General features: G+C 48.6%; 2 gene segments (V, D, J or C); both read left to right on the plus strand.

Annotated features, from left to right (window-relative positions):
• The first annotated feature begins 3,520 nt into the window (after positions 1 to 3,520).
• On the plus strand, positions 3,521 to 6,283 carry LOC108298024. The segment is given in 3 exon segments: positions 3,521 to 3,579; positions 3,701 to 4,053; positions 6,278 to 6,283. Coding segments are annotated over 3 exon segments (405 nt in total).
• A 4,924-nt stretch (positions 6,284 to 11,207) lies between these two features.
• Positions 11,208 to 12,115, plus strand: LOC108298022. The segment is given in 2 exon segments: positions 11,208 to 11,324; positions 11,434 to 12,115. Coding segments are annotated over 2 exon segments (537 nt in total).
• The last annotated feature ends 542 nt before the right edge of the window (positions 12,116 to 12,657 follow it).

The following is a 12,657-nucleotide window of genomic DNA, read 5'->3' on the forward strand; positions in this document are numbered from 1 at the left end:
CTCACAGGTTCCTGTGGACCACATAACAGCCCCACCCAAGTCTGCACCCTCCCAGGGTCAGCTTTCCAGGCAGAGTTAAGAGTCACGTCCCATGGTGGGGCTTAGACAGCTCAAGGGTGGAGGCTTGTTTGCATGAAGTGTCCCTACTCACCCTGGAGGTGAGGTAGTAGCAGGAGGTAGTAGGAGGGACTTGGGCAGCTCAGGCCCAGCTGAGGGTCCTCAGGATGCAGAGCTGTATGGAGGTACCCACCATGGCCTGGGATTTTCCACTTTTCACTCTTCTTATTTACTACACAGGTGGCTGGGGCCAGGCATCAGGACTATGGATAAAAGGACCAAGGATTGTGTGTGTGTCTGTGCCCGCTGTCCTGCTGTCCTGCCTTTTACCCTTTGTCTGTCCTAACGTCCAGGGCCCAGGGCCCAATCTGTGCTGACTTAGCCATCTGCAGTGCCTGAGTGTGTGGGCAGATGATCACCAGCTCCACCCTGGACGTAGCAGTAACACTGGGCAAGGGCATGGTCCTGATACCAGAAGTTCCCAGCAGGGACCCCAAACTCCTCGTCTATGACAACAGTCATCGGCCCATATTGAGTGAACACTGCCTTCCTGAGCATCTCTGGGCTCCAGCCCAAGGATGAGGCTGATTATCCCTGCTCATCTTGGGACAGAGACATCAAGCTTCTGCAGTTCTGCCGGCACCGTGACACTAAAACATGCGGTGCACCAGTGAGATGCTTTCCCTGTGCAGCCCCCAACCCTTGGCCAAGTCAGCCGCTCAGCCCTGGTGGGTTATTTCTTAGTCACTCTCATTCTTTTCATAAAATTATCTTTTAAAAATTTAAGATAAATTTTGAAGACAAGTCGTCACCATTCCTGTATTAAATGTCTATATCTATATATGTGCATGTGTATAAACATACCCTTATACAAACAAAAAATGTGGGATACTGTCTTAATGTTTTAATAATGTCCACTCATAAATAATGAAAACACACACGCACACATCCCTAATGTTGAAATAGCAGCACCATTTCCTTTTGAACTGGAAAAAGAATCGTGATTATGGCTCATGCAGATATTGGGTAACATTTTTTTCTAGCAATACAAGAAGTAACACGAACAAAAAGCATATTAAGTTCAAATTTATATGTGTATACAAACATATATTTGTATATTTTTATCTTATACATACATATACACATATATATGTGTGTGTGTAATATAAGATATATGTGTACAGGTGTGTATATATATAGAATACATATATGTGTATACCTTATATTACACACACACACACACACAAACACACACACAAAGAAGAAAAGACCTTATACTGTTCTGATTTTATTAACCATGAATAAGACTTTTGCAAGAAGTAGAAAAGCTATATAAAATACATTATCTTATATACTTTCAAAAATTAGTTTAAAAGATAGCTTTTTATAATGCCAACACAATATGAAAAATAACTTCATAATTAAATGCTCATCATAAAGTATGCAGTATATCTAAGAAAATTACTTTAAAACTCATGGTTTAATATAAGTAACCATGGCAATTGTATTTTTTTATTAAGACACTAAAATAATTTCAGTATTCAGTAGATGAGGTTGCACAAACATCCTGTTTACATTTACATGTTTAATTTTGTGTTTTCCTGAGAGGATTCCTGGGTGGGTACGAGCAAAGGTGACTGCGCAGACCCTAGGCTCCAACCTGGCACTTCTGTCCAGCCCATTATCAAAGGCCCAATGTCACATGTGGTCCATCATAACCTTCTGACCAAAGCGCCCTCCATGAGCAGGTGCCTCCCTCAGGCAGGAGGTTGGCGTTACCTCTTGGACATGGTGCAAAGTGTACCAGGGCCACCAGGGGGTTGCTGTGGCCCCTCCTCTGAGATAAATGGTGAGGAAACAGCTGTGAATGACACATCTGGCCTTCTGCTCAGCACTCCCTGGGGCCAGGATTTTCTTCCTCCCATGTGCCTGGGGACCACACATCAGAAGTTCACCAGACTCATGACCCCCATCAAGAAACTCCAAGGCAGAGGGTCCTGATTCATGGCTCAGAGAGGGGTTGTGGGGGAGTCAGAGGGGTGGAAAATAATTTGAATGAAGGGATCATCTTCCATCAGAGAGAAAAGATAAGAGAATCGTGGGTATCTCTGTCTCAGAAGATTGACTCAAGAAGCAAAGCTCTGGGGCATCTTCACTATGCCTAATCTCTCTCCTCTCGCTCTCCTCTCTCAGTGCACAGGTATCTGAAGTCTGCATTTCGGGGAGGATCCACAGACACAAGGAACGCTATCTCCTTGGGTGATCAGGCTGGGTTGTGGGCTGGCCCCGAAGCTCTCCGTCTCTGTGATTCTATGCTCTTCACTTCAGGATCCTGGGCAAAGTCTTTGTTGGCCCTGCGGTCCTCAGAGTCAGGGTCTTTGGCAGGAGGTCACCACCTCCTGCTCTAGGAGCTGCAACATTCTTGGATCCTGTGACATGTGCTGGTACCAGCTCTTACCGAATGCTTCCCTAACATTCCGCTTCTGGGAAATATTAAGGCTTCAGCAATTCCAGATTATTCTCTGGGTCCTTGTTCAGGCAACAAGGCCTCTTTATCTCTGGTGTCAAGCTGTAAAACAAGGCTTATTCATTACTGTGACACATATGACTGGGAGTTCAGATACAATGGGAGGCAGGCAATACTTTATTTCTCAGGACCAATTATCTGTGTTAGGACATTCTTGCATTGCTACAAAGAAATATCTGAGGTTGCAAAATTTAGAAATAAAAGAGGTTGAGCTGGCTTTTGGTTCTGCAGGCCGTACAAGAGTCATGGTGCCTGCATTTGCTTGGCTTCTGAGGATATCTCAAGGAGATTTTACTCAGTGGAACATGAAGTGGGAGCAGACATCTCTCACAGCAGAGTGGGAGCAAGAAAGATAGTAAGAGGGGAGGTTCCACACATCTAAACGGTCGGATCTTGCAAGAACTCAGTCACTGTCATGAGGACAGCACCAAGCCTTGAGGAATCCTCTCCTATCACGCAAACACCTCCCATCAGGCGCCACATCCAACACTGCGGATGACATTTCAATGGGAGCTTTAGAGAGGACACACATCCAAACCATATCAGGAGGTGCGTGCCTTGTAACCAGCAGGGGGTGCTGTGGGACTGCCCTATGGTCCCTAAACGGCTGCTTAGTAAGAACCACTCACTCCAAGACACCTGTGTCCTGTGCTTACTGATGGTGACTTAGGAACTGTGTCCTGTCTGGCCTGGCGGAGTCCCCTAAGCAGAGACCTAGTTATGGTCTCAGCAGGTGCTTCCTCCCAGGGGGGAAACCAAACCTTTGTCTTCCTCAGTCAGCAGTGTGAGCTGAGCTTTAGCTCCAGGGCTGGGGCAGGGGCGCAGGGAGGGCTGGGAAGTCCTTGCAAATACATTTGCATGAGCAGCCCCTCCTTTGGCAGAGGATGGAGAAGAAAAGGAGACCTGGGGCAGCCCAGGCCCACTGTTGGGGCTCAGGGGCTTTGTGACCATGGCCCAGATTCTTCTCCTTCTCATGCTCTTCTCTCACTGCACAGGTAAGGAAAGTCCTTATAAACTGATTCTCAGTGTCCAACCTACACCATCCCCTGTGGCTCATACCTATGAGAAACTTTACCCTGGGCACTGCCTTACCATCCATGATGCCTGTGTTTTCAGGTTCCCTCTCCCAGCCTGTGCTGACTCAGCCATCTTCCCATTCTGAACCTTCTGGAGCTTCAGCCAGACTCACCTGCACGCTGAGCAGTGGCTTCAGTGTTGGCGACTTTTCGATAAGGTGGTACCAGCAAAAGCCAGGGAACCCTCCTCGGTATCTCCTGTACTACCACTCAGACTCAGATAAGGGCCAAGGCTCTGGAGTTCCCAGCCGCTTCTCTGGATCCAGCGATGCATCAGCCAATGCAGGGATTCTGCACATCTCTGGAATACAGCCTGAGGATGAGGCTGACTATTACTGCTCTGCATGGCACGGCAGCTCTAAGTCTCACACAGTGCTCCAGACCCATGAGGTGGTGAGACAAAAACCTCTCCTCTGCTCTCCTGGCCTGGTGCAGTCACCACTGCTGGTGGCTCTGATTAAGTCTAGCTCAGGGGGTGACATCTGTTGTCACACTAACAGCACCTGAGCTCCCACTGACAAGTAGGCCTAGCAAGGTCCTACCTTGCACACATTTCACAGGCAGACATCCCTTGCTCAGGGATAAAATATCTCAATGTTGACACTGAAGAAGGCAAGAAGCGTGGGTTGGGGCTCATCTCAGCTCAGAGTCTAGAAGTGACTCAGAGATGCTGCTGGTCTGAGAGTTTTAATATGAGCTTTGGGATACAATACAGGAATGCAGAAGGGAATTGTATTCTCTGTATCAGCAATGAGCCATCAATAATTGAAAAGTCAATACATTTAAAATAGCATAAAACATGAAATACTTTAGGATAAGTATGACAAAAAATGTTGTTTTGCACACTAGAAATCGCAAAATATTGCTTAGACTCAGGTCTTAAAGAAGACCTGACTAAATGCACAGATAACGTTTGTTTTTTAAAATTGAGATGGAGTTTTGCTCTTGCCACATGGGCTGGAGTGCAATGGCATGATCTTGACTCGCTGCAACCTCCACCTTCCAGATTCAAATGATTTTGCTGCCTCAGTCTCCCCAGTAGCTGGAATTATAGGCATGCACCACCACACCCAGCTATTTTATTTTATTTTTGTATTTCTAATAGAGACGGGGTTTTGCCATGCTGGCCTGGCTGGTCTTGAACTCCTGGCCTCAAGTTATCCACATGCCTTGGCCTCCCAAAGTGCTAGAATTACAGATATGAGCCACCACACCCGGCCCAGGTAGCCTTTTCATCTGAGACTGTGGAGAATGTTGCTGCAGCAGGCATGGGATGGAAATGCCTGGGTTGAGACTCTGTTGTGACTTGCAGATGACATGGTTCTGAATATCATTTTCCCCAGTGAAGTTCCAAGTGACCTATGACTTGCTTCCCAAATTCAGGAATTCAACGACCCTAGGACAGCACACAGCATGATTTCCTGGTCACTGACGCCATTTCCAAGGCTTAAACACAAAAACCATATCCATCATTCCTGTGTAAAGAGACCATTTTAACAAAATTGTATATCACCTCCCTCCTTGCCTTAGCGTTTTTCAGAGTGAGAACATATTTCTCCAACACATGAGAATATTGGTGATCTCATGTTGGCAGATTTTTTAAAAGCTGAACAAACTCTTAGCCTATAAATCAAAATCCATACTTCTAGCTATTTAACTAAATGAGTTACACTATTTCTAAATAAACTAAACATCTGGGCTTGGGTCCTGGCATTTACTGTCTACGTTGCCTTGGGCAGCCCAACCTTTCTGAGCTTTATTACCTCACCTGAAAAATGGAGACAATGATGATTACACCTTCTCCATAAAGTTGTTTGAAAGAGAAAATGGGATCAATACGAAGCCATTCCCTTACTATTAGAGATGAAAGCTTAGATACTGGAGGCCAGAGTTCCTCAGGGGTTTGAGGATTTCAGAACACCCTGTCTGCAGGCCAGACTAGCAGACACATGCTTGGGACAGGCTGAAGCCAGTAAAGGGCCTGATTATGGGAGAGCGTCAGGGCCAGGAGGCACCGGGGTTGCTACGGAAGAGCAGGGGCTAGAAAACAATCAATTAATTAATTGCTCTTGGTGACTTCCTCATCCTAGAATTTATGCCTGAGATTGACAAGTATTCTATCTACCTATCTATCTAGTCTATCTTTGTGCAATTTGTCAGTAAGGGAGTGAGAAGGAGTGAGGGTTGAGAGGGAGAGGCAGGGCCTCTGGGAGCAGGCTTTGATCAGCCCAAAGACAGAAAAGAGAGAGTATCTCCCAGTACCTTGGAGGGAGGTGCTGCACTGTCCCCCGGGGTTCCTGCTTTGCAGCCCCCAGGGAAGGCTCCTCAGGGAGACCAAGCTCCCAGGACTGCCCTGTAAGCCACACCATGAGCTGAGCAGGTCCAGGGGGAGAAGGGCTATGTGGAGACCTGAGACTCAGGTGCTTACTGGCCTGGACACGGCCCGGCTTCATCCTACTGGGGGAGGACAAAGTGTGCAATGGAGGCAGTTACTTGGGCCTATCTCAGCCTTGGGCAGCAGGGGGTGCTGTGGCCTGTCCCCGAGGCCTGTGCTGTGGATCCCATCTGGGAACCACATGCTAGCCCTGGGCTGAAGCTCCCTGTCCTTTTCCCCCAGGGTTAGCAGTTCAGTAACCACAGTTCTCTGGGGAGCCACAGAACAGACCCACACAGTTCTGCCTTCCTTCCAGGGTCCACTTTCAAGACCGGCGTCAGAGTCAGGGCCCAGGTGGGGCTTGGACACTCCTGGGGAGGAGGCTGCTTTGCATGAAGAGTCCCCCCTCACCCTGGACTGCTGGAGTGATGATAAGAGAGACTTGGGGAGCCCAGGTCCAGCTGAAGGTCCTCAGGATGCAGAACTGTGGGGGGTCCCTACCATGGCCTGGGTGCCTCCTTTTCAGTCTCGCCTCATTGACCGCATGGGTGGCTGGAGCCCAGTCTCAGAACTGGGAACGAAAGGAATGAGGACTCTGTTTTCCTGTCCACTGACCCGCCACTTTCACCCCGTGTTTGTCCAGATATTGTGGTTCTGAAACAATCTCTGCTGACTCAGTGGTGTGCTGGGTTCACATCCGTGGGGCAAACGGCCTGTGTTTATCACACTGGAAGCAGCAGCAAGGCTGAGTGTGGGCCTGTGTCCTAGAAACAGCATCACCCAGCAGTGTCCCCAAACTACTCATACGATAGCAGTCACTGGTCTGCACTGGTCCAAGCCCAGTTCTAGGACTTCAGGTCAAAGAACGTGGCCTCCCTGAGCATCTGTGGGCTACAGGTAGAGAACAAGGCTGACTCCTATGCTCAGCTTGAGACTCAAGCATCCATACTCATGCAGTGCTGCAGGCCAGTGGGGAAATGGGAGAAAAACCTGCTGTCTACCCAGTGATAAGGCGTCCCTGGGCAGTCCCTCCCCTTGACCAAGTAAGGTAATTAACACTGTGGCCAAAATGGAAAGTCTCAGACCTACTCCAGTGAACACGGTCTACAGAATGTGTCCCGTTCTGTGCAATTCTATCCACACATCCCACTCTTAACAATAACACATTGCCATATTGCCTCATATAGAGAAAAACCTGTCAGTACCATGGTCAGGCTGCCCTGGGAGCCACGTCCATGGTAGGTCAGGACAAGACTAAGAGTCCCGTGTGTCTGACCCAGGAAAGCCAGCTACCAGAGGTCTGTCCACCCACAGCATTTGCTGAGCACCTACTGTGTGTCTGACACTGCGTGAAAGACTCAGGACACCGGGAGGACAACACAGGATGGTGCCTGTCCTCATAGAGCTGACACCTACTTGCAAAAAAGACACCCAAGTAAAAATATCGATGCAGTAAGATGGCGTCGCACAGTGAGGGGAGGAGAGCTTGGGTGGGGGAGGGTGGAGGAGCCGTTGGCGGGTTGGGGAAGAAGGACACAGGATCTGAGGTAAGTTTGTGAGGACAATTCCCGTTGCTTCAGAGAAGATGGACAAGGAGGTAGAAGGTGTGAAGGCCGTGGGACCAGCTGGGGTCACCGGGAGAACATGGTCAGACTGAGCACCGGCTTCCGGTAAAGAGGGACTGAAGCCTGGGTAAGGGGCGACGCGGCCTTTGCCGCTGAGCGGGGCACAGTGATTACACTACTCGGGGCCCTTCAAGTCTTGGGGGCTGCAGGGAGCCTTAAGCTCATTGTCACAGTGAAAACTTAGACAACACTTCCCAGCCTTGATCAAAGGTGTCACAGGACCTTTCCCTCTCCACGTGGCAAGAAGGAGAGAAAACATCCCAGATATATGAGATGTCAATTCTGTATAATCTCTCCTATCCACTGGCTGAATTCCTATTTGGAAAAAAATGGACTCCCTAATTTCACATATTACATCCTCACTATAAAAAGCTCCACAATGAGAAGGATCTGCCCTTTCTGACCCACTGGTCAGAAATCTCAGCCTTCAGGACAAACAGACTATTCATGCCGTCTCCCACGACAGCTTCATGGTGACCAGGGAGCCTATCTGATTGCTTTTGGCCACACACGACCTGTCCCTAACATTGCAGCTGGGGACATTTACATACTAAACTCATGGCTGGGAGATCTGGGGTCCAGACATGACAGCACAAGAAGAAAAACCAGGAGACATGCCTAAGCAGCCCTACTGTGTGTATCACTCCACCCTCCACGCTCATCTTTAGTTCGTGATGGGTGTTGTCTAGTGAACACTGAAAGCTGGGCTGGGACACAGGCAAGTGTGTGTCTGTCTCCTAAAACTCCATCTTGGGTTCTCTGACCTTTCTGATATCCTTTGACAGATCAGTTCCAGGCTAACACAATGCCCATCAGGGAGGCATTGATCGGAGAATCCGGTCGTGTTTGGAGAGACAGAAAGCAGATAAACACCTTCATGTTGGCCTCCTAAGTCCAGAGGAGAAAAAATTTTAAAAAAAGGAAAAGGGATTTCAAGAAGCCACACTAGAGGTCACTGATCGCCACCACCTAGTCACTTGTTCTCCATCTGCTCCTGCTCCTCTTTCACCTGAGGACCAGACTCAGGGGACAGCATCTGCCCCTCCCCTCTGTTCAGACACTCCATAGGGTGCCTCCTTCTGCTCCTATCCCAAGGCTGCTGCTCTCCCAGGTCACCTGTGTCACTGCTGAGAGTCCTCCCTGGGTCCTTGTCCCCGGGTCTGAGATCAGTATCAACCTGGCTCTGACTCAGCTGTGACCCTGCCTCTTCAGGACACAAAGCCAACTATTAGAGACATAACTAAACTCTCTGAGTTTACTCAAACTGTAGTTTCTTCTTCTCAGTGTCCTTCTAGAAAGTGCTGTCTCTACCTAATAATGTCATATTATTTCCTCAGGTCTAGGACCATTTGATTTCCAAAACCCTATGCTCACTCTTACATTCTCATTCCCTCACATGGCTCATTTTCCACTCAGCAGCTAATGACGTCCACCATGAATCTACAGCCCATTGTCACAAAAAAGAGAGGTGGGAGGGTTCCTTAATAAATACAGGGTTAGCAGAGAAAAGTTTCATTACCTCTTAGAAAATACTCCAAGATCTAAGAAAATTCATTCCAGAGCTTCACCAGTTTACCCCTGAGAAACAACGGCAGGAATACATTAGGTAGTGCATGTTCCCGGACTTCTCAATGAATAACCTCAGAAAGGTTCAGAGGATATGTTTCCAAAAGGTAGGAGCATGACTTTTACAAAAATCCAGTATTAACTAATACCGACAATTTTACCTGGCTTATATATTTTTGAAGAAAAGCAGTATGATGCTTAAAAAAAAAAAGTTAAAAGGCCTTTTAAAACACAGCGCTTACAGTCTACCAGGATAGCACCTGTGAAGCAAATTTTCTTTGATGAAGATACACTGTCTTTTAAAATAACAGCAAAATAGCATTGAATTTGTCTTATTCTCTCACAACAAGCCAAATATTTACATGATCCCATTTATATGAAACCTCTTTTTAAAAAGCCTGTCCATTTGAACGTTTTCATCTCACACCTCCCATCCAGGCTCTCCTACAGTGAAATGTCCTCTTCTGCTGCCCATGCTCTCCCTCTCTCCACGCCTCTCCCCACTCACACGTGGCTCCTCCCTGCCTTCCTTTCCAGTAGCCCCAGCAGATAAGGCCAAACCAGTAAACAAGCTCCTGGACTTGGGGAACAAAAGTACATCTTCTTGGATTCCTGAGGACTTGCCCTGCAAGGGTGTCTTTGTAAATCACAATCCCTCCTTCCAGGGAGTCCGCGTCTCCTAGATCCTGTTATTTATATTATGTTACACATCTGTGTCTACTTTGTGGACTTCCCTACATCTTCACCTGAACCCAGGAATCTTCAGTTCCGGCTGATATTCCCCTTGGTTCTCCTATAGTCTTTTCCTCTTTCTTCCTCTGATTCCACCAAATCCTCACTTCCTGGACCCTGGAGTGCAGCGGGGTCTCTCTGGTCTCTGACCCACAGATTAAGGAAATGGAAGAGGACTCAGGTGCCCCTCCGATGCCTTTGTTTTTATCAGGATCAACTGCAAATGCAGGGATTAGGCTTTCTAGATCAACATGGCATTTCCAACACTGAGCTCTATGCCCAGCAAAAGATACATGCTCAATAACTATTTGACAAAGACCTACCTCTTATCACATGGGGTACATTCTACTGGCCCCAGGATGGGGCTGAACTGAGAGAGGTAGCTGTGGACCTGCTCGTCTCTCTGCCCTCACCCTAAGAGCTGATGTGGCATCCACCAGAAAGAGTATTCACTGGCACGGAGGGGATCGTGAGCAACCTTCTCCTGTATGGGAGACACTGCTCAGCTTGGGCACACAACCCAGATGACGATGACCACAATCCTGGGGCAGTAGAGAACACAGATTTACAAGAATAACTATCTGGGAATGTGCATTGGGCGTCCTAGAGGAAAGAGCTCCCTTTCAACTCAGTGCTGCAGGATCACAGAGGAAGGAGAGCTCTGGCCACCAGGGAGGGGCCACATGAGAGGAGAGGTCCCGATGTGGGGAAGTGAGTTCATGAAGGTCAGTCCCTGCTCTGGGCTTTATTCTGACCTATGAGGATGTTGTGTAGTCACCACCTGAGTCCTCTACAATAAACAGTCAGAGCGCCATGGACAGATTCACCCCAGAGGAGCCTAGTAAAGTGTCAGGACAGCCCTGAGGTCACAGGGAGAGGATACAGGCACCACCTGGCCTGACCCAAAGAGGGGATAGAGAACAGAACAGCAGGGAGGCAGCGGTGTCTCTGAGAGGCTCTGGTCACCTTGTAAATGGTTTGTTTTGGTCTGGACACCAGGAGGCGCTTGAGAACCATTCCTGAGAAGACTGGGGGTGATTAGAGCAGAACCAGCCACCTGCCCTGCCTGGTGTCCTCTTCTCAGGACTCACAGCTGGGTCCTCCCCACCCCTTAGGACCACAATGCCCCACCCCTGCCACCCCCTGACATCCTCAGGCATAGGGACCTTACCTAGGACTCAGGGTGGGATTAGAAAGTTGGGAGTTCTGATTTGCATGGATGGGCCCTCCCACTCTCAGATATGAAGAGGGGCAGGGATACATTTGCAGAAGCTCTGCTTCAGCTGTGGCACAGAAGGTGGCACTCAGGACAATCTCCAGCATGGCCTGGGCTCCTCTCCTCCTCACTGTCCTGGCTCACTGCACAGGTGACTAGATGGGGTCCAGGGGAGGGGCCCTGGGAAGCCTATGGATTCTTGCTTTCTCCTCTTGTCTCTACACCCAGAATGATGATGCCTGTGTGTCTCCCACTTCCAGGATGCTGGGCCCAGTCTGTGCTGACTCAGCCACCCTCAGTGTCTGGGACCCCTGGGCAGAGGGTCACCATCTCCTGTTCTGGAAGCAGCTCCAACGTCGGAAGTAGTTATGTAAGCTGGTACCAGCAGCTCCCAGGAACGGCCCCCAAACTCCTCATCTATGAAAATAATAAGCGACCATCAGGGGTTTCTGACCGATTCTCTGGCTCCAAGTCTGGCAATTCAGCCTCCCTGGCCATCACTGGACTCCGGGCTGAGGACGAGGCCGATTATTACTGCTTCACATGGGATAGCAGCCTGAGTGCTCACACAGTGCTCCAGGCCAATGGGGAACTGACACAAGAACCCCCTTCCTCCTCTGCCAGGAAGCTGAGTCCCTGGCAGCTGCTGCTCAGGCCTGCTCTGTGGCTTCTGCTGCTGAAACTTCCCCACTGGTCCCAGCGGCATCCAGGGCCCTGCCTGAGAGCAGAGGCTCCATTTCTTTGTACTTAGTCAGGAACAGGAACTCTAAGAAACAGAGCTTTCTGATCCTGCATTTTGGGACACAGGGTGTCTGCACTGCAATCCTCGGCTAAGGTGGCAGGGCCAGCTGTGTCATCACAGACCTTCCTCTGATGGGGAGCCTGTGTCTCCATCATCCTCCTTTCCACAATTCCAAAAGTTTCCAGAGGGGTGTCTTTTTCTCCTTGGTCCGCAGTGTGAATCCCAATTCTTTTCTCCTAAGCCCATTCTTTATTAATAAAATTCTTTTCATGGAGGAATTGTGCACATAAAATAAACCACCCATAGTTTTTGTAGGAAATTACACACATTTTAGCTTTTTTCTGGATCCTCGAAAACGTCACCACCACTGAGCTATGCAGCCTGTGTCCAACCCCAGCAGCTCTTCATGACACTTTGCTTTCCAACATCTCCCTCCCTCCCCCAACACTCTCCTTAAAAGCCACAGATCTGCCTCTGCCACTGTTTGGCTTCCAATTTCTGGAATGTATCAGTGTATCACACATGATCTTCCTATTTCTTCAGGCTTCATTCACCCTGCACACTTCTTTTGTGATTCTCCTTGTCGTTGCTGAATTGCACCCATCCCATAGGGGGCTAGTATATTTGAAGGTCCCTAGGCCATTTTGCCTTTTTTACAGCAAAATCACATAGATTAAAATAATTCATCTGAAGAAACACATGGGCAGAGTTCAAGAGAATTCCAGCACAAGCATTTAGATGT

This window comes from Cebus imitator, unplaced genomic scaffold (genome assembly GCF_001604975.1).
Source record: "Cebus imitator isolate Cc_AM_T3 unplaced genomic scaffold, Cebus_imitator-1.0 Scaffold872, whole genome shotgun sequence".
Taxonomy (NCBI): Eukaryota; Metazoa; Chordata; class Mammalia; order Primates; family Cebidae; genus Cebus; species Cebus imitator.